Consider the following 23760-nt stretch of genomic DNA (forward strand, 5'->3'; position numbering starts at 1 on the left):
TACATTTTTCTTATCCATTCTTCAGTCAAGGGGCATTTAGGCTGTTTCCAGGTTTTGGCTATGACAAACAATGTTGCTATGAACATAGTTGAACACATGTTCTTGTGGTACGATCAAGCATCCTTTGGGTATATACCCAAAGGTGGTATTGCTGGGTCGTGAGGTAGGTTGTTTCCTAATTTTCTTGAGTAATCCAAAGGAGCTGTACTAGCTTGCACTCCCACCACCAATGGAGGAATGTTCCCTTTACCCCACATCCTCTCCAGCATAAGCTTTTATCAGTGTTTTTGATATTGGCCATTCTTACAGGTGTAAGATGGAATCTCAGACAGTTGTTTTGATTTGCATTTCTCTGATGGCTAAGGGTGTTGAGAATTTCCTTAAGTCTTTTGACCATTTTAGATTCATCTATTGAGAGTTCTGTTTAGATCTGTACCTTATTTTTTATTGGATTATTTCTTTTTTTGATGACCAATTTCTTGAGTTCTTTGTATATTTTGGCGATCAGCCCTCTGTCTGATGCAGGGTTGGTGAAAATCTTTTCCTATTCTATAGGCTGCCATTTTGTCTTGTTGACCGTGTCCTTTGCTTTACAGAAGCTTTTCAGTTTCAAGAGGTCTCATTTATTAATTGTTTCTCTCAATGTCTGTGCTACTGGTGTTATATTTAGGAAGTGGTCTCCTGTGCCAATGCGTTCAAGTGTACTTTCCACTTTCTCTTCAATAGGTTCAGTGTGGCTGGCTTTATGTTGAGGTCTTTGATCCATTTGGACTTGAGTTTTGTGCATGGCGATAGATATAGGTCTATTATCATTCTTCTACATGCTGATATTCAGTTATGCCAGCACCATTTGTTGAACATGCTTTCTTTTTTCCATTTTATATTTTTTGCTTCTTTGTCAAAAATCAGGTGTTCGTTGGTGTGTGGCTTGATACCTGGGTCTTTGATTCAGTTCCATTGGTCTTCCTGTCTGTTTTAATGCCAATGCCAGGCTATTTTCAGGACAGTAGCTCTGTAGTAGGTGGCATGACACTTATTAACTATCTAGACCTTATAATAATTTGTCAGGCATCAAGAGATAACAGAACACCAAATGTCTATAAGAGTAAAGTGAAACTGAACTCATATATGACTGATAAAAATGTATGTTAGTGTGAGCTTTAAAATAAATTCTTGTTAAAATTAAAAATTGTTAAGAAAAGTCACTCCACAGATGCTTTAAAGAGAATAAATAACCTGAATAGAGAGGTACACATCCATAGTCCCAGTTACTCAGAAGGTTGAGGGCTGAGGGAGGATGATCATTTCAGCTAGGAGTTCAAAGCCAGCTTGAGCAAAAAGCAAACCTTTGTATCACTTGATAAAAATTAAAAACCATAAAAATTACCCCCTCTGCCCCTCCATGTGTATGTGTACGCGCACACATGCACAAGCATGCGTGTGTGTGTGTGTTCAGAAGCCAGGGGTCAAAGTCAGGTATTTCCCTTAGTCAGAGACTCCTTGTACCTTATTTTTTGAGACTGGATCTCTCACTGACCCCAAAGTTTACCAATTCAGCTAGACTGGCTGCCAACAAGGCCCTGGGAGTCAGCTGTCTCAAGGCCACCCTCCAGCATTGGCACTAACAGAAGCACACTGCTGCACCCACCTTTAACATGAGAGCTAGGAATTTGAACTCAGATCCTCATGCTCACATAAGAAGCACTTTCACCAACTATGTCATATTTCTCCAGTCCCCATAAAATCTTTATACAGCAAGACATTCATTGTATATATATACAAACCAACCTAAAGTCATTAAAATATAATTTGATTGTACAAAAGAAATCTTCCACACTGTAAATCTAAAAGTAGGTAATTACCAGGGATATTCAAAGTTCCTTTTGTGAGCCTCTTTAAAGTTTTTAAAAGAGTATATATTTCTATGCATGTGTATTTGCTTGAGTTATGTATGGACTGCATGTGTGTAGTGCCAGCAGAGGTCAGAAGAAAGATCCCCTAGAGCTGGAATTACAGGTAGTTGTGAGCCACTCTGTGAGTGCTGAGAGCCAAATGTCTTCTGCAAGAGTAATCAGTACTCTTACCCTCTGAATCATCTCTCCAGCCCCATCCAAATTTATTTTTAAACATACACTATAAACTACCTGAAGGGCCAGTGAGATGGCTCAGTAGGAAAAGGCCTTTGCTCTCAAGCTAAAAGATCTGAATTGATCCCTGGAATCCATGTGGTAAAAAGGGAAGAGAATAGACATTTCCAAGCTGCCCTCTAACCTCCACAACACACACAATAAATATTCATAAATAAATGCAGCAATAACATTAAAATATCTTAACTACCAAAAAAGCCAGGTGTGGTGGCAGATACCTATAATCTGACTACCTGGGAAACAGGGAAAATTTCAATTTCAGACTAAGCTTGGTAACTTAGTAAGCTCCCATTTCAAAATTTAAAAAAGGATGTAGCTTAGTGACAGAGTACTTGCCTAGCATGTGCTAGGTGCTTGATTCAATCCTTAAGATCAGAAAAAACAAGCTACTGAATATCAGTATTTATATTTTCTTATTTTTACATGTTATCTAATTTTACTTCTAAAAATAAAAAGGACTCTATAAACAAGAATTATAAGAAAATGTGCTTCACTTAATTATACTAAAAATTACATGAGTATATTATTACTGAGTTCACAAATAATTGAGAAACTTTCTAAGAACTATTTTAAGAGTAGCATTCCAGATGTACTTACCCAAAAGAAAATTTTCTGGCTTCCAAATAAATTTGGTTAATCAGTTCTCGAGTTGGGGCTACAATAATACACTCTGGTTCCTGCAGTTCTTTAAAGCGACTAGCAGTTATTCCATCCCGCATCATATGAGCCAAAATAGGCAAAAGAAAAGCTGCCTAGAAGTTAAATTGATTAATTTACAATATATCAGTTTTATCCTGGCCAAAGTTACTCCTATTTTATAGCCTTTAGGATGCCCTTCCCTCATGCTTGTAGATGAGAGCTTAGCATAACTCTTATTTCAAGGAGTTAACCAGGTCTTCATAGTCATGTTACACAGCATAGCATGCTTGATAAAATTCATCTAGCTCAACAAAATGTTAGTCATTTAAGAAAATAAACTTATTAGTGTATCCTAAATAGAGTGATGGTGTGGGAGAATGGTCTGTATTCTGTCAATTATATTTTAAATAAATGCTGATTAGCCAGTAGCCAGGCAGAAAGTATAGGTGGTATAGGTGGGATAACCAGACAGGAAGTAGAGGCAGGTCAATGAGAACAAGAGGATTCTGGGAAGGAGGAAACCCATTCCTCTGGAGTCCCAGCCCAGACACAGAAGAAGCAAGATGTGATTGCCTCACAGAAAAAGGTACCGAGCCATGTGGCTAACATATACTAGAATAATGAGCTAATATAAGTTATAAGAGTTAATAAGAAGCCTGAGTTAATGGGCCAATCAGTTTATATCTAATGTAGACCTCTGTGTGACTTATTTGGAACTTAACAATTGCAGAAACTGGGCAGGACAGGAAACCCCCAACAACAGAGTGACATTAATTATACAGAGGAATGTAGGCATAATCTCATAAATTGCTACATTTAAAAGTTATTCTACACGAGTCTTTGAGAGGGTAGTAATAAATAGTAGTAATAGAGGGTAGGAAACAGTAGTAATATCACAGGTTCTTCAAGCATTGGGTCATAGACCCATTTTCCTCAGGAGCATACAAACAAATTCTTAATGAGATATTTTCAACTCTAGTTCAAGAATACCTTAAGAGGACACACCATGACCAAGTTCATTTCACTACAAAGGATATAATGTTGGTTCAACATAGAAAAATTTGTAAATATCTAAGACCTCTACAATGAAAGCTTTAATATACAGACAACTGTCAAGAGAGTGGCAGAACATTTACAAAATGGCTGTAATTCTAAAGTACCTACAGAGGAAACACAATTCTCATCAAAATTTCAATGACATCTTCACTGACTTAGACAAATAACTTCCTAAAATTTATACTGAAATGTAGCAATATTAAGTAGACATAACAATGCTTGTGGCAACATAACACATGTTCTCATAGAACCACTGTAACAAAATCCGTAAAGTACTGATACAAAAAGCAGACAAGTAGTCATAGTACCAAAATCCATATAGTACTGACACAAAAGCAGACATGTAAACCATGTAGTAGAACAGAAAACACAGAAATAAATCCACATGACTATAGCTACCTAACTTCCTACAAAGCTATCAAAACATACATTAGAAGACAAGATTATTGAACAAGCAATGTTAGAGAAACTGGATATCCACATGTAGAATATAGACCCATTATATCTCACACTGCACAAAAATGAGTTAGAAAATGAGTCAAGTCTCTAGTGTAAAACCTGAAACTTTGCAACTGCCTTAACATCTGGTAATACAGAAAACCACTTCAAGAATTCACAACTACATGAAGTTACAAGGTAGTGTGGGAAGTCCTTCTGTATATGTGTTGCTTTTATTAGATAATGAATAAAGAAACTGCTTTGGGCCCTATAGCAGGGCAGAACAGAGATAGGCAGGGAAAACTAAACTGAATGCTGGGAGAAAGAAGGCAGAGTAAGGAGACATCATGTAATCACTGCTGGAGACAGACAAGCTGGAACCTTGTTGGTAAGCCACAGCCGCATGGTGATACACAGATTAATAGAAATGGGTTAAATTAAGATGTAAGAGCTAGTCAATTAGAAGTTAAAGCTAATAGGCCAAGCAGTGATTTAATTAATATAGTTTCTGCATGGTTATTTCAGGAGTCTGGGCGGCCAGGAAATGAACAAGTGGCCTCATACAACAACAATGCTTTTGAACAGCCTACAGAATGAAGAAAAAAAAAAGAGTCTGACAGATATATACCAATTGAGGGATTATTATCTAGAAGATAAAATTATAAATGTTAAGTAACCACTACAAGCTTCAAATCAATAAATGGGTAATGAACTGAATAGATCATCCCCCAAAGAATAAAAAGTGGCTAAGAAACTTAAGAAGTGTTCAGTATCCTTTGCTATCAGATAAATGCAAATTAAAATTCCTTTCAAATTTTATCTCATCCAAGTGGAAATGACTATCAAGAGGACAAACGACCCTTACATATTAACTGGTGACAATGTGAGCTGGTGGCACCACTACGGAAATCGGTGTAGGTACTTCTCAAAAAAGAAACAAAGGAAAATAGTACAATTTAAGCTCTATTACTACTGGGTACATCCTAAGGACTCTAAACAAAAGTACTTAAAACATCTATGTTTAATGCTACACTATTCAGAACAGCTAAGAAACAGGACCAGCCTAGATATCCATCAACAGATAAGTGGATCAAGAAAATGTGTTAATATAAGAAATGGTATTTCATTCAGTCATAAATAAAATCATGACATTTGCCAAAAGAGAGATTCAATTAGAAATAATTATGTGAAATATTCCAGAGTCAGAAAGACAAATAGAACATTTTATCTCAAAACTTAATACAGATCTTGCATGTGAGTAGAACATGGAAACCATAACCACTAGAAGGAAGAATGAGATCTTAATGAGAACAAGCAGGAGGTTTGGAAAGGGTAAATGAATATATGACATGAAGGCTTATATAAGAGAGGACTGTTTGAAGGGAAGAAGTGGACCAGCAAGGGGGGAAGAGGGAAGTATGGTGGGCAATCCAGGAAAGCAGTAACAGCAGAGTATAACACACACATATGCATATATACCATAATAAAACACATTACTTTACATGCTAATTTCAATTTTAAAAATCACTTCTTCAAGGCAGCTGTAACTACAAGTATCTGTTCAAGTAGAAGCGGCCCTTTCTGTCCCATGGTCTTGCCTTTCTGCTTTAACGGGATGACTTTTGCCTCTCTGGCTTGCTATGAAGCCTAATGTAAGCATGTATAACTATAACTGAACATTTAGAACTAGATGGTCCTCAATGAGTTATATAGACCCAAGAGCATGATAAAAACAAACCTACATAGACAATATTCAAGCTATATAAAAAAAGAAGCAAGTAAACAGAAGTGCATAAACACTAAGAAAATTCCAAATCAGAACATGAATAATCTTCCAGCCAACTGAAGAGATTCAAGCTACTTAGGAAACATCAAATATTTATTTTTCTTTTGTGTGTGTGTGTGTGTGTGTGTGTGTGACGAGAGAGAGAGAGAGAGAGAGAGAGAGAGAGAGAGAGAGAGAGACAGACACACACGGGGGGGGGGGCACAAACACAAAAATTCAATAGAGGGCTGGTTGTATTTGGAAAGATGACTTACAGTCTTCCCAGACCCTGTTTGAGCACAAGCCATCAGATCTCTTCCTGCTAACACAATAGGGATGCTGTATTTCTGCACAGGAGTGAGCTTGGTATAGCCAGCTTTAGCAATGTTGTTATTCAGTGTTTGACAAAGATTAGCTTCTTCAAAAGTCTAAACAGAAAAGACGGCAATGATTAAATGATGAATTGCACACATCATATGCTCACCATTTCGTAAACATATTTCATATTTCATTTCAGTAAGCTTTAAACTTTGATTCCACTTTACATACAAACCAATATACCCTACTATAAATAATAACCTATTTTCATGACATAGTAGAAGTATTTCCCATAGACTTCGCTTACAAATACCATTTTCTGCCCCCTTAAGCCCTGTGAGATACAGAAACTCTGATAAAGTAACAAAGGCTCATTGTGAGGATAATTATTAACAGGGAATAGAAGACATCTGCTATTCTCCATACAAAATCCACTTCCCAGGGTTGAAGAGATGACTCAGCAGTTAAGAGCACCAGTTGCTCTTTGAAAGGACATGAGTTCAATTCCCAGAATTCACATACAGGTTTACAACCATCTGTAATTCCAGTTCTGGTCATCAGAGCCACCAGGCAGGCATGTAATGCACAGACATGTGCAGTCAAGGCAGTCATACACATAAAATCCACTTCCTCACATACTTAGGATGTGAACATTTTTCACCTCTAGAAAAAGTAGCCTTTTTAGTAAATTTAAACAAAGTTCCTAATATGGTACACAAAGTAGAGATGAATTCTCCCACTTTCTCTTGATAAAGTAATTCTACTGAAAATGATAGTCAATGACTCTAACATTCAATCAAGGGTCCTAGACACTAAAAGGTAACTTTTCTATTGACAGCAATGCAATTATACCACATATTTATATCAATATAAAAAATACACTGACCAAAATTGCTGGTGGTGCATCATGTCCAGATACTTCAACAAGTATGGTATCATACTTATCAAAGTTAATTCCTGTCTGATAATGTGCGAAAATGGAGTCCTCATCCTCTGGTGGAGGAGGGGGTATATATGTCACTTTTGGACCTTAAAATAGAAATGGAAAATAAAATTTACATACTAGAAATACAAACAAGAGAAAATGACAAAAACCAATTAGAAAATACTGTGGAAATCACTACTAAAATTTTCTTGCTCAAATGTTTTAAATTTAACCACACTTCTGACACAGTCAATAGATAAGTGCAAACATTGATGTACCCTGAATGTCACTGCTCTCTCCTCCTTCAGCTTCTGACTTCCAAGAATCTTTAAGGGATAAAACCAAAAAGATAAATGTTAATGGAAGAGTAAAATAAACAGTACCCCAAAGATAAAAACTTTTTCCAAAAAACTTACTCTTTCCAGAGCCTGTTACTACTTCTTCATTCAAACCTTTGTAACCACCTAGTAAAGAAATTCAGATTGATCGTCAATTAAGACACAAAGCTATGTGTGTCTTTATTCTCACTATCCTCAAAGAGGGCACATCTTAAAATAGCAAACATCTTTAAAGTGCCTTACAAATGGTGTTTGAGACAGAGACTGTAGGCATAGCTCAGTTCTAACAGTGTTCATTTAATGTGCTCAAGTCCCTGGGCTTGTTGATTCCTGACAGGAAAAGAAAGGAGGAAGAAGAGGATAGAAATGGGGAGGGAGGTAGCAAGAAAGAATCTAACACATTTTAAGTTTGTCTGGTATTCAACATGATGGTTTTATGTAGATTATAGACTGTACCACTGTTTTTCCATAAGCCATGAGATCTTTTCCCTGGTCAGCAAGGGAATAATTTTCTAAAAGAAACTAAAATGGATGGTTTGCTAAGAGGACTAAGATTCTAGCCATATTCATGGATAAGATACACTGAAATAAGGAACGAATTCAACTAAGAAAAAAGGAACATGGGTCAAGTTTTCCAGAGTTTTCCCCTACTGGTGTTAGGGTTCTGACAGTACAAGTATTTACCAGAGTTGTTCCGAGAATTATTCCAGAATTTTCACTAGGGGGCTGGTAACTTATGTACCTTCTACATAGCAAATACCATAACAAAATCCAAGAGCCTTACATAAAAAGGCACATGCTCAGTATAAACCACGTTTGTATATATTATACAAACAATTCAGACAAAATGAATTACCTTTTTTTTTAATTAAAACACTGTTTGGCTGATGGTTCAGGCACATTTCTACCTAGTTCTTACATCTTAAATTAACCCATTTCTATTAATCTATGTATCACCACCAGGCTATGGCCTACCAGTAACGTTCTGGTTTCTTTCTCCTACAATGAATTATTCTTATCAACAATAAGAAATGATATCTTTCCCAATTCCAAGTTGTCAGAAGTTAGCTACACTAGCTTAGCAATCAGCCTATCCAGACTGAAGGATGCAGTATCTTGGTTCCTTCTGAACTGAAGGCAGAGAGGATTTACTTTGGCTCAGAATTCCTAAGTACCATCCATCATGAAAAGAAGCTAAGGCAGTGGGAGCTAGAGGAAGATGTTCACCCTGCATTAGCAATAAAGAGGTAGAGAGCAATGAACCCTAGTACTGTTTTATTGGTCTAGGATCCCAGTCTATCGAACAGTCCTGACACATTCACCCTGAGTCTTGACACTTCAGTTAACCCAGTCTAGAAAATGCTCACAGACATACTACGTGTGTGACTCCAGGTAATTATAGATCTTGTCAAGATGACAATTAATATTAACAATACTAAGTTCATCCCTTGTCAACTTAACATTTAAATGTATCACCTTTGAACAACTACCTTTTATCCTATGTCCCCCATAGAGTCATGGCCAACACATATTGCAAAATCCTTTTAGTTCTACTTTGAAAGTCTCCATAGGCTTCCACAACTCCTAAATATTCCTGAAGCCCCTTTAGACAAGTTATAAACAAATTATCTATGGGCAATGTGACTAAACTGGATTTAAGTAAACTTTTTTCTATATTGGAGAACGTAAAAAGCCAGGGGTAGATTGCTACTTTGAATGCTTTCAGAGTGTGGGGGTCCACAGAAGTGGGTCTGCTCCACCTTGACTGAAGGTCAGAGACCTTAAGCCTACTCTTGCTCTTTCAAAGTTATTGACAAGAAGTCTGACTTAAGAAGTGGCTACAAACAAGATATCTTTACCGAGGGTGTGGTTACCTGATGTTCTGGATATTAAAATGGCCCACAGAAGTGGGTACACTCCACCTTGACCAGAGGTCAGTGAATTCAAGCCTATTCCTGCTCCTTTAAGGACAAGACAGGAGGTGTGACCCAGGGAGTGGCTGCCTACAGGATACTTGGTCTAAGGTGTAGTTACAGCATCTCCTGCCTAAAACATCAGACTTCTTAACTCAGGAAATAGTAGCTTGATGTCTCATGTATTGAAGCAAGTAATTGTTCTGCTTGTCCTTTGTGTCATGTTAAAGCAGTCTTTTGCCTTCTTTCCCCCTGATTGGGGTATATAAACTTATGGAAAATAAACACAGGCATATTCAGTATTCACTAGATAGCCCTCCTGGCTCTATCCTACGCCCCTGTGTTTCTTTCATACCTCTGTTCCTCCTAATTTTTCTAATCCACGTGCCCCATCCTTGAATGTGCAAACCACATAGAGGCTGGAACCCGCCAGATGTCACCCCAATGTGTGGCTACAACAAGACTAATGATCACAAAAAATCAAGTAAACAATTGATCAACTGATCTGCAAAGTATTTTAAGTTTCATACAATACTTTCATATTTATGCACTAAGGATAAAACTTTTGCGAGCAAAAACGTCACATTAACTGAATTACTGTTACTTTCCTTTATTCTTAGATCATGAAAGGAAGAGTGTATTTTAATAATTTTTACAAATATCTATCTCATTATTTAGTATCTGCATGATATCCCATTTTATGGTTATATTAAATACTGATGAATTTTAGGTGGTTTTCAGGTCTTAGTTAATATAAAGAAAACTTGGTATTCTTATGCATGTGTTTACAGATACTCTTATATAAAAATCTTACAATGAAACTGCTAGATCAGAAAGAAATAGCCTAAAAAATTAAGGAACTCCAATAGGCCATTATAAATTCATACAGAAACAATGACAATTACCTTCATCTTAAAGAAAATAAACTTAGATTACAATAAATTTAAGCTGGTGGAAGTCAGTCAATTAAGAACTTACCTCGTCCACTTCCACTTCTACTTGGATAAGTGTCACCATTACCTGTAAGACATTACATTGCAATACCTTTAGAGAACACGCCTTCCCCTACTTCCCTTCCCCTCAGATACACAAGCAGTTTATTCAGTATAGAGACATTACCTAATTCCTAAACCTGTCAATTTTTTAATTTCATAGAATTCATTTAAACTTTACCCTTTTCCAGGCATTTTGTGTTGTGTGTTTTCCCTATTTGATCTTAAACCATACACATCATTTTCCCCTACACCTCAGAAACCAATGCAAGCCTTGTTTTTCTTCTTCAAATTACAAATGATTACTCACATCTCATGCTGTCAGTTAGCAACAGTGTACCAATTTCCTAAGGGAGACAAAACTTCCCATGTTTTTTGCCTTCATAACTAAGATTTGGGGGAATGGTCAGTAAGCCTTAGTATACATGCCTTCTTGCTCAAAGCATAGATGAATATTAGTCCTCAGTAACAATTTTATTTCTCACCTGAATCACTTGCTGCTGGTTTTCTAGAACTAAAAAGGCCACCACCACGCTGTGTCCCCTGATCTTGGTCATATTCACTATCTTTATTTGAAAGAAACAGAATTCTATTGTTACTTTTAATAAAGTTTTACAATCATTTAGCAAATGAGCCCAAGTCATGGTATTGTTGGCTAAAGGATGTGTAAAATAGTATAGCAAGAATTACAATGTATATCCATAGAGGCCAGGCAAATAAAAGAATTACAATGTATATTTTTTCTAAATGTCACAAAGGATTTCTTTACAAATTATATACTTCAATTACAAATAACTTCCTCAAAAATTAATGCTATTTATAAATAAGTTAGTATCAATGATATACCCAAAAAAAGCCTGCCTCCAAAAAACAGCAATTTAATTGTGCCTAGAAACCATATTGCACCATTTTACTACTTGTTCACCAAAATACCATCCCTGCTCCCACCACTGCCAAATCTAATATCAGCCCTGACCTGTACAGACCCTTCAGAGGCCTTTACTTTCCTCTGTTAAGAGACACATGCATGTTAACAGTGACTTCTGAAAACAGTACCTTAGAAATGATGTCTATAAGAATTTAAAGTAGAAAGCCAGATTGTGGAAAGAATGTATGAAGGAGTGAGCCATATAGAAGACCACTTATTTAAAAAGTCAGCGATAGTTCCTAGGCTCTAAAACATAATGCTTTATCAAGACTTGGTAGCACAAACTTCTGAAACATGTGTTCCAACTTACTATTTAGTTACCCAGGTTTCTAAAAATGATCCATAATATGGGTAATTAATTTATGACAGTCATTCTGTAAAAATATTCATATAATCCTGTGGCAACTTTGTTTTTTAAAAATAATTTCTTCTTTACTAATGAAACACATTTTATACAATCAATCCACTACTAACTTGGTCTTCCTAGACCAAATCCTCCTCGGCAACCTTGGAAACTACCTCTTCCACCTCTTCTGAAGGGTCCTGAAGCTTCTGAATCATTTCCATCTTGATAACCTATATTAAAATACACACAAGAACAGCACAAAATAACAAAAAAGTCTTGGAGACATAGCAACTGAATTTAACCTTTGTATAATTTAAATGGCTTTAGTGAACACTTTAAGAATTAACTTTTCAAAAGTCACAATTGACTGCTTTACAAACAGATACTTCTACGACCAGAAAAAAAAAAGAGCATTGTTTGAAGAATCAAAAATGAGCTGAAGAAGCATGTTGCTTGAACAGAGTGCCAAGTGGCAACAACTGCACCATTAGCTGGAGTTTTACAATCTTATTACAGGACTAAATAAATCCAAGTTTGTATTTGTCCCCTATAGAAAAATAATGAACTAGGTGCATGTAGTCTCATTTCCTGTTACAACTGAACTGTGACTCCACCTAATGCAAAAGCAGATCACTTCCAAACCAAGGTCAACTACACAGAAAACAAACTAATATTTAGTTTATGCATTTACAATTACTTAATAACATAATTATTGCTAAAATCCAAAGTCCTATATATTTGATTATTGATGGTAGATCATGTATATTTTTAAAAATCCTGCTTATAAGAGAACTAATTCAAAGCACATTCATGGGCCGAAGATGTGGCTCAGTGGTAGAACACTTGCCTAGCACGTGACAGAAGCTGTGTTTTATCCTCAGCACCACCAAAACCAAAAATTTTTAAAAATCTAAGAAAATTCAAATTTATACACCAGCCAACACATTCCTTAATCTATCAATAATCTTCACATTACTAGTTAGGCCCACTTAATACTTCTAAATTACTTGTGCCTCTTTACATTTTAAAAAGCCTATCAATTTTCTTAATTTCCATTTAAAAAATCCTCTGGACTTCTCTTTTTCTAAGTAGAAATTATTTTCATAAAGGTCATCAAATAAGACATAAAACATGTATCTAGACTTAAAACCTAATTTAAGACTAAGGATTTGCCATCTATCTTAAGACTAAAATGCTAATACAGCTGCAGCCATGGGTGTCTTCTGTCTTGTCTCTCCCTCACTGACCCAACCAACATCTTCTATTGTTACACATCTCCCAGCACTTGTATTATCACCTATGGACATACAGCTAAGCAGCATGCTTAACTCTGCTCTACATCTCTTTTATCCAGCTCTCTTCCTGTCTTCTGAGAAACAGCACTCTATCATACATGCTCTACTGTATCTCTATTATCTTTCCACTGAATTGTCTTCCTTAAGGAACTCAGCTTACTAGTTTCCCACAAAATAAACTAGCCATATCACACACATTATGTTCTATTTTATATTGTTATTAGGCAATAAATACTTCACATTTTCATTTAGACTATCCATAAACTGAGAAAATCAGTTTTCAAACCATAAAGGTTAGACATCCAGTGCTAATTTCTGTTTTTGCAGCTGGGTCGTGGTGGCAAACACCTTTAATCGCAGCACTAGGGAGGCAGAGGTAGATGGATCTCTGTGAGTTTAAGGCCAGCCTGGTCTACAAGAGCTAGTTCCAGGACAGGCTCCAAAGACACAGAGAAGCACTGTCTCAAAAAATAAAACAAAATCATGGTCTCTTCTTAATTATAATATATACCTGTGTCTAAATATATAAATACAACTTGCAGAGTCTGCTTATTTTACTTTTATGTACATGAAATCCAGTTAGTACTGGATTACCAACTGGGGCATCATCCTCGAAGAAAACTATTTCTCCCTCTCTATTAGCTCAGGAATATTTAAACTATTTTTAACACAGTCTTCTCCCTACTGACTTCTGCCCTCCTACTGATTTTCTCTATTACTAAAGCAGACACTTTTTGTCCTTTCTCTGATCATCCTTCACTTTTACTTAAAAGCAACTTTTCGTTTCCTTTCAAGCTGGCAACGATTTTCAATTTTTCCCTTGCTAGTATTTCAGTTCTTTAGTGTTTATTACAGTCCTAATCATTATTGCTACACAGTAATTACTTAAGTTCACCAATCTATTCACCAGTTTCATACTTGTGACTCATCACTGCTTTCTTATGCTTTATGTTGTGTGTATGTATGTCACACGTACATGTACATCACAGCACGTGTACAGGCCTGAGAACAACTTTTCAGTTGATACTCTCTCCTTCTCCACAGTGGGTCCCAGGGATTGCTCAGGTCCCCAGCCTTGGCAGCCACCTGCCTTTACACAAGCACTCATCACTAGCACTCATTGTCAATGTCTATCTCCTCCTCCTTGTGTTCAACTGTCTTCTCGCTTCTGTTTTTGATTTTGTAGTTATTTTTGTAGTATTATCTATAATACCTTGGGAGTTTTAAATACTGTTTTTACTTGAATGGTGTAATTTCTCACTGGCATCTAAATACCCTAATACAGCGATTTGGATTCAAAACTATCCCTCCTCAACATTCTGAATACAGTATTCTATACTGTAGCCTAGCTACTTTTACGTAAGAAAATTCTGTTGTCAAGATATTGCTCTTTTAAAAATGAATCTCATCCCCTACCCCTTCTAGTGGTTTCAACCTTTGAAACACTTTAATTTCAATATATATATATATATGAGGGTATGAATTTATTTAATTTGCTCAGAACTCCGTGACTAACTGCAAGCCTTATCTATTCTCTTCTTTCCTGTGTGTCTTTCTCTTGTTTTCTCTTACAAGATATTTAGGAATGTTTTTAGGAATGTGGTGGGCAAGTAGATATTCTACTGTTTCCAATCAGCTGCATTTTGTTTTCCATTTCAATAATAATTTCTCAGATCTGTTTTTGATTCATTTTTGCTGAACTTATCTGTTATGCTACATGCTCAAGTCAGTGCTGAGGCAAGCTCTACCACTGCTCAGACCTGGTGTAGGAGGTTCTTCTGTCCATGTGTTGCTTTTATTGGTTAATAAATAAACTGCCTTGGCCTAGTTGATAGGGCAGAACTTAAGTAGGCGGGGAAGACAGAACTGAATAGTGGGAGAAAGAAAGGGGGAGGGGGAGAAAAGACGCCATGGATCTGCTGAAGACAAATGCTGGGAATTTTACCCGGTAAGCCACTTCCACATGGTGATACACAGATTAATAAAAATGGGTTAAATTAAGATGTAAGAGTTAGTAAGAAACTAGAGCTAATGGGCCAAACAGTGATTTAATTAATACAGTTTCTGTGTGGTTATTTCAGGACTAAGCTAGCCAGGTGACTGGGAAGAACAAGTGGCCCTCCCCTTACACAGGCCAGGGCTGTGGGTGTGCTCTACCACTGTGCTAGGCACTCAGCCCTGACAGTGACATTCTAGATAAAATGAGTTCTGAAGTCAAAGGTAGGATGAGATATGGACTGTATTTCATAAGCAGCAATTTCTGATAATGTCTGGTAATAATCTTCAGAAAGGACTACTTGAAAATAGCCCTCCTAGCCGGGCGGTGGTGGCGCATGCCTTTAATCCCAGCACTTGGGAGGCAAAGGCAGGTGGATCTCTGTGAGTTTGAGGCCAGCTTGGTCTACAAGAGCTAGTTCCAGGATAGGACCCAAGAGCTACAGAGAAACCCTATCTCGAAAAAAAAGAAAAAAGAAAATAGCCCTCCTATTCAAAGGAGTATTTGAAAATCTCTCCTCCAAAAGAAATCCTGCAGTCATATTAACATGTTCCATGTTCTATAACCAGCCAAAGTTGTCCAAGAGTGAATATACTGAAAGCAACTGGTTAATTTTATAATATATGACGTGTTAATGCAATGGAAAGTGATATGCATCACCAAATACCAAGAACTCAATGTAGAAAATGTTAAGAAATCCATAATGAAATGAGAAAATGTGACTAGAAAAACCTAGAAGCTTGTGCAGCAAATGCTGTTATCTACTGAGCTCTCTTATCTGCCTCTGACTCCTACTTTATACACAAAAGTAAATGCAAGCTAAAAGTATAACGAGGTTCAATAACAAAAATTCAGTGAACTGTTCAGATGAAAAAGGAAAGTGCAAAGCATACAGATGGGAGGGATATCGTAGTATTGTAAACTCTCTGAGATGTTTCCTATCTCTTAAAGCTAAAACTATAGCCCAATAACTAGCAATTCTACACCTGAACATGCCAATGCTCAAAAATACACCATTCACAACACCACTTTCATAGTTGTCCCAGCTGAAAGCAGCCCCAATACCTGCATTAATAGGGAAAAAAAAGAAGACTATTAGCAGGGTTAATGATCTGTAAGAGTAATATCATAAATGGCTCTCTGAGTACATTAAACAGAAGCCAAAAAACAGCACCTGTTATGTTAGTTCCTTTATATCAAGCAGAAAAACAGACAAAATTGTACATTTAGAAGTCAGAATAAAAATCTTCAGGATGCCATTGTTTATTACTGAACATGTTATGAAAAGAGGGCTTTTCTGAGGTGCTAGTGATTTCTATTTCTTGACCTAGATGTGGCGAATAAACTGAGGTGTTCAGGTTTTTTTCAGTATTCAGTTACCTAGCAATGGTATATTAGATATTACAAAATAAGCACACAGATACACACACGCACGTGCGTGCGTGCACGCGCGCGCGCACACACACACACACACACACACACACTCACTCACTGAATGGCTATGTGCTAGCTTTCTAGTCTAAAATGTGTATGTCTACAAGAAACAGGAATCAAGACTGTCCAAGAAAATGGCTATGTCCCAGCTAATCATTCTACTGCTGCTTTAAGTCAGAAATAAGAACAGTCTGCTCCAAATGACTTCTAGTTTCTTCACTTAAACATGAATTAATCTCACTTAAAGGTAACACAGACATCATCATTCTCCAGAAAACAAATGGGGAAGAGAAGCAGGGTTGAGGATGCAGCTCAGTGGTGGAAAACTTAGGGAGCACAAGGCGCCCCGGGTTTGATGACTAGCACTGCTATTTTTTTGTTTTGCTTTTTCAATGAGAAATGCTAAAAGATGTACTAAATTTTGCTTTTTACTTCACTATCACATCTTCAAAAAATTATCATAAGGCTTAATTTAGGAGATAGCCTTTTTTTCAATCTGAAACTTACTGACAGCTTCTCTGGCAAGGGGGAGAGCGCCTGTTGCTCAGTCCACTATCTTAAGGTAAAATGAAAGATGCTCCCAAGTCATACCATCATGGAGTTCTGTATTATCACAGACACACATAGGTGAGTACTTGAATGAGTACTCTATTAGAAGCTCACTCCAGTTTTCTGAAGGTACTGCTGCTGCTGTTTTAACATGTCTCCCATATATTCAAAACATATAAAAGATAACTGTTATACCATCTCCCCTCCAATTCATTAGAGGCAGAATAAACAAAGAATGATGGACTATCTTGAGATTTGAACAAAAATTAATCTGCAATTTCTTCCCTCTCCCAAATTTATTTATTTATTTATTAAAGATTTGTCTCTTCCCCACCGCCGCCTCCCTCCCCCTCCCCCAATCAAGTCCCCCTCCCTCCTCAGCCCAAAGAGCAATCAGGGTTCCCTGCCCTGTGGGAAGTCCAAGGACCACCCACCTCCATCCAGGTCTAGTAAGGTGAGCATCCAAACTGCCTAGGCTCCCACAAAGCCAATACGTGCAGTAGGATCAAAAACCCATTGCCATTGTTCTTGAGGTCTCAGTAGTCCTCATTGTCCGCTATGTTCAGCGAGACTGGTTTTATCCCAGGCTTTTTCAGACCCAGGCCAGCTGGCCTTGGTGAGTTCCCGATAGAACATCCCCATCGTCTCAGTGTGTGGGTGCACCCGTCGCGGTCCTGGGAGTGTACACCAGCGTATTTTTCTTAAAGGCTTTCATTTCTTTCAGACTTTCTAAAGTTAGTTTTGTCAGTTTAGTTTTGTCTTACAGACAAATTGTTCAAAGCATTGTCCTTACCACCTCTCTTGGAAAACCCCCTGTTCCGAGTTTGATTGTCTTCACAGTCATTACTGGACTCTTGAATAGAAATACAACATGTGAATAGCATCTAGGTAACTTTAAAGGCATAACTGCTAAAGTACAGAATAGAACTTAATAGGAATATTTTTCAAGTTGAAATTGAACATTGTGATACTTAAAATATTTCACTAGAAACAAAGACATTGCTTAAATTCCCTATACAGAACATCTATGTATGCCAGTATTTAATGTTAAGTCTACGATTGAGCACCAACTATTTGGTCCCTGTTATTATCCTAGACAAAAAGAAAAACTTAGACAAGTAATCAAATGGTTCTGAAAAGCAATTCATAGGCTATAGAGACATATGACTGTTCCATTTCTTTCTCTGTAATTATCATTCTTAACAATGCTAGATAGTGGTGCTTTCTTAAATCCATGCAAACGTTTCCTCATTTTTCCTAATTAAGTACTCAATTACTCAATGGATTTTCTGTTTTAGTGACAGTACAAGTACACTTCCAGAGTTTTTCTGGACAGTGGTCTAAGAATCAATCCCAACACTGAAGAACACCCAAGTGAACAGGGTGAAAACAGATGCTTAAGCTCCACTCTCAGTTTATTCTCCAAGTACAGAGTGATAAGGAATGAACAATTTTTCAAATTTTAAAAGTTTTATGTTTATTAATACAACTCTAAGATCTTCAAATTCTAGCAAAAGCATATTTGGAAATACACAGAGAATTTCAAAGTATTTTTCCCATGTCATTGACGCCCAGTATTCAAGAACTTTAAACAAATGGCAAGGACGTCAAGCAACCAGTTTACAGGCTATCATCTAAACTCATGCACAAAATTACTCATCTAGTTACTGCTTTGTTTATACTTTTTAAACATGATCCTGACACCTAGCTGAAGGCCTTTCCTTGACTATTTGGAGCATATGTATGTGTTTGAAGACAAGATTTTTCTGTATTACAACCCTGGCTGTCCTGGGACTCAATTTTTAGACCAGGTTGGCCTTGAACTCACTGAGATCCACCTGCCTCTGCCTCCCAAGTGCTAGGATTAAAGGCATGCACTACTACACCCAGCAAGCTTATATTCTTTTAAAGAGTCACCTGGGACAACTTTCTTGAAAAGAAGATTTAAGAAAAGTAAGTGGAAAAGGGCTTTTAAGAATGAAAACTGAGGCCGGGCGGTGGTGGCGCATGCCTTTAATCCCAGCACTCGGGAGGCAGAGGCAGGCAGATCTCTGTGAGTTTGAGGCCAGCCTGGTCTACAAGAGCTAGTTCCAGGACAGGAACCAAAAAGCTACAGAGAAATCCTGTCTCGAAAAATCAAAAAAAAAAAGAAAAAAAAAGAATGAAAACTGACTGAGATAATAAGGTGAGAGCTAACATATCTGCCTTTGACAAAAATAATCCTATAGATCACTTTAGGACCTGGCAAAGGAGAATGGGGTCTTACATTATCTTTCATCAATTATTCCCCTAAAATCAACCTGTATTTACTTTGATCATTTTAAGAAGTAAAATAGAAGCTAGGTGGTGGTGCATGCCTACGACTCAGGAGGCAGAGGCAGACAAATCTCTATTAGCTCAAGGGCCAGCTTGGTCTACAAGAGCTACTTCCAGGACAGGTTCCTAAGTTACATAGAAAAACCCTGTCTCAGGGGAAAAAAGAAGTAAATTAAAATAATGGCATTAGAAGAACTTGGATAAAAATGAATTCTATACTATTTTTCTAATTTCTTGTAAATCTAGCCATTTAGAAATAAGTTTAAAATAAGAAGTGATCTTTGTAGATATAGGAGATAAAGCAAAGCACAAATGAAAATCGAATAAAATTAAACAGTTACAACCTAATAATTGCATGGTATAAAAATGATGTCATAAACAACTTATGCACCTGGCACTGAATCTCTCTAGCCTGTTTCTGACATTATAGTTTTTAAAGTTTCCAGAAAACACAACTTACCTTTCCAGAAACCAGAGCTATCTCCTTCTTCAAACTTGTTATTTAAAAAACCTATAAATTATATAAAAGGAAACTTCAAATTTCTGAAAGAATTTCTTTTACTTTTACAGCTTAAAAATGTTTTTCAGGATTGGAGAGATGGCTCAGCAGCTGAGAGTGCCTACAGTTGTATTGTAAGGGCAGGGATTCGGACCAAGCACTCACATCAGGTGACTCACTATAATTTCAGCTCCAAGAGATCTAACACCCACTCCATGGCATATGTACAGAAACATATAAAATCTGTTTTAAAAATCTTTCAGGGACAACTAATTATGATAACCCCTCCAAATGAGATAAACTATATACAGCTACATATATAGCTGCAGTGTAGTGAAATTTCATTTGTATTTTAATAAAGCTTGTCTGAAGATCAGAACACAAAACAGCCACACTAGTCAGCCATTCAGGCCCTGCAGTGGTGGCACACACCGTTACTCCCAGCAGCCACACTAGATAGCCATAGTGGTTGGGTGGTGGTGGTGCATGCCTGCAATCCCAGCACTAGAGAGGAATGTAAGGCAGGAGGACACTGGAACTCACTCTCTTTCAGCTGAAGATTTCACAGTGGTAAGAGCTCTCTAGTAGCTTGGCTGCTTTGCTTTTCTGATCTTTAAGTTGAACCCCAATATCTGTCTCTGAGATTTTATTATTCATACTACAATTGGCGCCCAATGTTCAAAGTACAGATTCACAAAAAAAGCCATTTGTGGCTCGTTAGCCACTGGCACAGGCTGGAGCTGCACATAGGGTTTGAGCCCCACTGGGCTAGGTTTTCTTTTTTCCCCTCAAACCTTTGAGTGAGTTTGGGATTTTTCCTGTTTAACCTCTCTGAAACAGTCCCCAGCTGCCAGCCAAACTCCAGAAGCACCTGGGCTCCAAATGCCACAGGACTCACCCACTCTAGACTGGCTGGTTCTGCCTTCAGGCAGCAACTTTCACACATGCTTTTTCCCAACAATAATACCCTGGTGTTTTTTTTTTTTTTTTTTTTTTTCAGAAAGCCTGAGCTCCTCCCTCCTTCCATCAGTCCATCCATCCATCTCTCCCATCTCTCTTTCCCCTCTCTCCCCTCTCACTCTCTCTCCCTCCAATATGGGTTGCAGGCTCTCTCCCTGAACCCCCTTTTCAGACTGCTGCCAAATTAGGCAGCTGCCTTGAAATCACTCAGGCCTTTACTATTCTATGCAGCAGCAATCAGCCTCACATCTTCATCAACATCAGTAGATTTCTTAAGAAAATTGGGAATTCTTAAAGGGAGAAATTAGTTAAAAGAGAGTTTTCCCCCACATTAAAAATATAGGGTTTTGCTTTTGTTTACACAGGAGAAGAAAAGCTATGAATACCACCAAAATTGATAAAGATTTGATTTGAACAATGCACGTCTTACTTAGAAGAGATGACAGTTCATCAAAGAGCATAGCTGTTTAAACTAAACTAACCTATATAACTAACAAATGCTTTCCATTTGATCAGATATAACCGGCCAAAGGATAATATCCCCCAAATTAGGGTTGGGGAAGGGTTTTGGTTCTATCTTTTCAAAAGAATAAAGGTATCCAGCTAAGGAATCTGAAGACCACTGACAAACGAGACATCTGAGAAGGACAAATCATCCAGGAAAAAAAAAATGTCTCAAGAAAAAGAGTAAATTGGCCTATTGGTATATCTCATTTCCAACAGGATAAAATTTTATATATCTTCCCAAATGTTTCTGCTGTTCTCTAAAGACATATAATGCAAATAGTCTTTTTGTAGTTCCAGTCTAATTAAAAAATCAAAGCTGGCTTTGGAGTTGGAATGTGGCTCTCTCTTTCTCTAAATGCAAGCATGTGTATTAAAAGTGAAATCTAAAATCTCTGTTTCATGTAAGAAGAGCCACCTAATATGGGACAGAAGAAAAACAAAAATTTAAGGACTATTATTGCCACTAATCTCACAATCCTTTGGTTTTAAATTGAATCCTTAACTAGTTAAGTTAGTTAAGGTATTATATATATATAGTTTTTGTCATGATATTAATGGTCATATAGAGTATTAACTAATTCTAGAAAAAGGTTTCATTTATCTTCTTGTACATGATTTCGGGTTTGAATATCAGTTTTCTGCAGTGAACCATGACCTTTGAAGTTTCCATAAGGAGGATGGGGCCCTGTAATGATTCCTCCAGCATTATGATAACACCACTAAGCTGAAAAATACCATCTAAAGATTAACTTTGGACTACAAACTGCTCAGAACAATTTCAAGGTGGCTAGCACATAAATTGAAAATGAAAACAGTGTAAAACCACATGGTTTTTCTTGTCCTGAGGAAGCAAAAACTCAGGATCCCCGGGGCTTGTTGGCCAGGCAGTCTAGCCAAATCAGTGAGCTCTAGGTTCAGTGAGAGATCTGTCTCTTAAAAAATTGTTGACTCTTACTTAATAAAATGGTCTTTAGTGTAAAAATACTCAAGGAGTTAGGGATGGTGGTGCAAGCCTATAGCCCTAGCTACTTAGAAGCTGATTATAGACTATCACTTGAGTTTATGAGTTAAATGTCAATATGGATACCTATCAATCATTGTCTTAACTACATTATAAAGTACTCAGTTATAATTAGGCTTCTTTAACATAAGAAATAAGCAATTATTTGGATAGTTGTTCAATTTATACACATGATATATATGTGTTATCTCAAATCACTTAACATCCTCAGATTTAACCAAATTTAAGGGCTCTTCCAGCAATAAAATGCCATGGAAATTTAATATGTAATTCTCCTATAAAAGCAAATATCCAACAGCTTCACTGTATGATTGACCAAAATTCTTCAGCAGGTATTTTCTTTCAAAATGTAAATGTAATCCTTAAAAATTATTATTTCTACAAAAAACTAAGCTTTAAATTATCAATGTCACATAAATATTTGTAATCTTCAAAGTTGCTATATTCAAAGAATATAGTCAAAGAAATTGACAGTATTCTACCTCCCTCAGTTGCTGCTTGCTCCTGTCATTCCTGTCCCAAGGAAAAATCAATGTTGAGTTTCTGAAAAAACTGGGACGCTCTCCCACCTAAACATTATTGGTCTTCCTGTGCTCAGCTACAGATGAATACACATTCCCCTACGGAGGTATAAACAAGTCTCCACAGGGAACTTAGATCCCTGAGTAATACAGAAGGGAAGAATTGGGGCTCATATATAGAGTGAATCAATGATATTAAAGCAAGAGGAAAAGGCAAAATGGAGTACCAAAAATATGGTGCAACAGGGATAAGAGTGCTTGCTGTAAAGCCTGCTGGTCTGAGTTCAATCCCTGGAGTCCACATGGTGGATGGAGAGAAACAATGCCTGGAAGTTGTTCTTTGTCCCTCATACATATACATAGTACATGTGCCTCCATACATAAACATACAAATAATAATAAAATAAATGTTTTTTAAAAGACAGAACACTGTATATACCCAAAGCAGCATAAACTGTTGCTTTTATCCTTTCTCTAAATGAAAATACTTTCTTGAGAGGCTCATAATTTCTAGCATGACACATACTTTCTGGGGTTTTTTTCCTAAAAAATAAACCTGGAAACCTTGGAGCCAACTACAATTATGGTTGTAAAGTATTACAAGTAATTACCTCTGTTTCCAAAACCCTTTCCTCTCCCGAATCCTCCAGCAGCAGGTGTGTTCTCTCTTTTACTAGACTCGCCAATATCTGAAAAATTTTATGAAAAGTTAAACTTCTTAACATGCAAAATGGTGTCATTAAAAGATAGGGATGACCAGCTTGGTCTACAGAGCTAGTTCCAGGACAGGCTCCAAAGCCACAGAGAAACCCTGTCTCAAAAAACCAAAAAAAAAAAAAAAAAAAAAAAAAAAAAAA

The 23760-nt window shown here is 37.0% G+C and overlaps 1 protein-coding gene across 3 annotated transcripts in view; it reads right to left on the reverse strand.

The window, feature by feature from the left end:
• Positions 1–23760, reverse strand: part of Ddx4 (DEAD-box helicase 4) — a 53891-nt gene that overhangs the window by 16141 nt on the left and 13990 nt on the right. Inside the window, exons 6-16 of one of the 3 annotated variants that reach the window (XM_050152853.1) lie at positions 23515–23592; positions 19856–19906; positions 17873–17932; positions 11979–12035; positions 11017–11097; positions 10518–10559; positions 7705–7752; positions 7567–7614; positions 7250–7392; positions 6321–6473; positions 2745–2899 (exon numbers count right to left, since the gene is read on the reverse strand). In XM_050152853.1, coding sequence (XP_050008810.1) covers positions 2745–2899; positions 6321–6473; positions 7250–7392; positions 7567–7614; positions 7705–7752; positions 10518–10559; positions 11017–11097; positions 11979–12035; positions 17873–17932; positions 19856–19906; positions 23515–23592 — 916 coding nt within the window. Of the gene's footprint in view, positions 1–2744; positions 2900–6320; positions 6474–7249; positions 7393–7566; positions 7615–7704; positions 7753–10517; positions 10560–11016; positions 11098–11933; positions 12036–17872; positions 17933–19855; positions 19907–23514; positions 23593–23760 lie in introns of all 3 variants that reach the window. The other 2 variants (XM_050152852.1, XM_050152854.1) reach the window with 2 other exon arrangements.

Source organism: Alexandromys fortis, unplaced genomic scaffold, assembly GCF_014885135.2.
Source record: "Alexandromys fortis isolate MF-2015 unplaced genomic scaffold, M_Fortis_MF-2015_v1.1 scaffold_73, whole genome shotgun sequence".
Classification (NCBI taxonomy): Eukaryota; Metazoa; Chordata; class Mammalia; order Rodentia; family Cricetidae; genus Alexandromys; species Alexandromys fortis.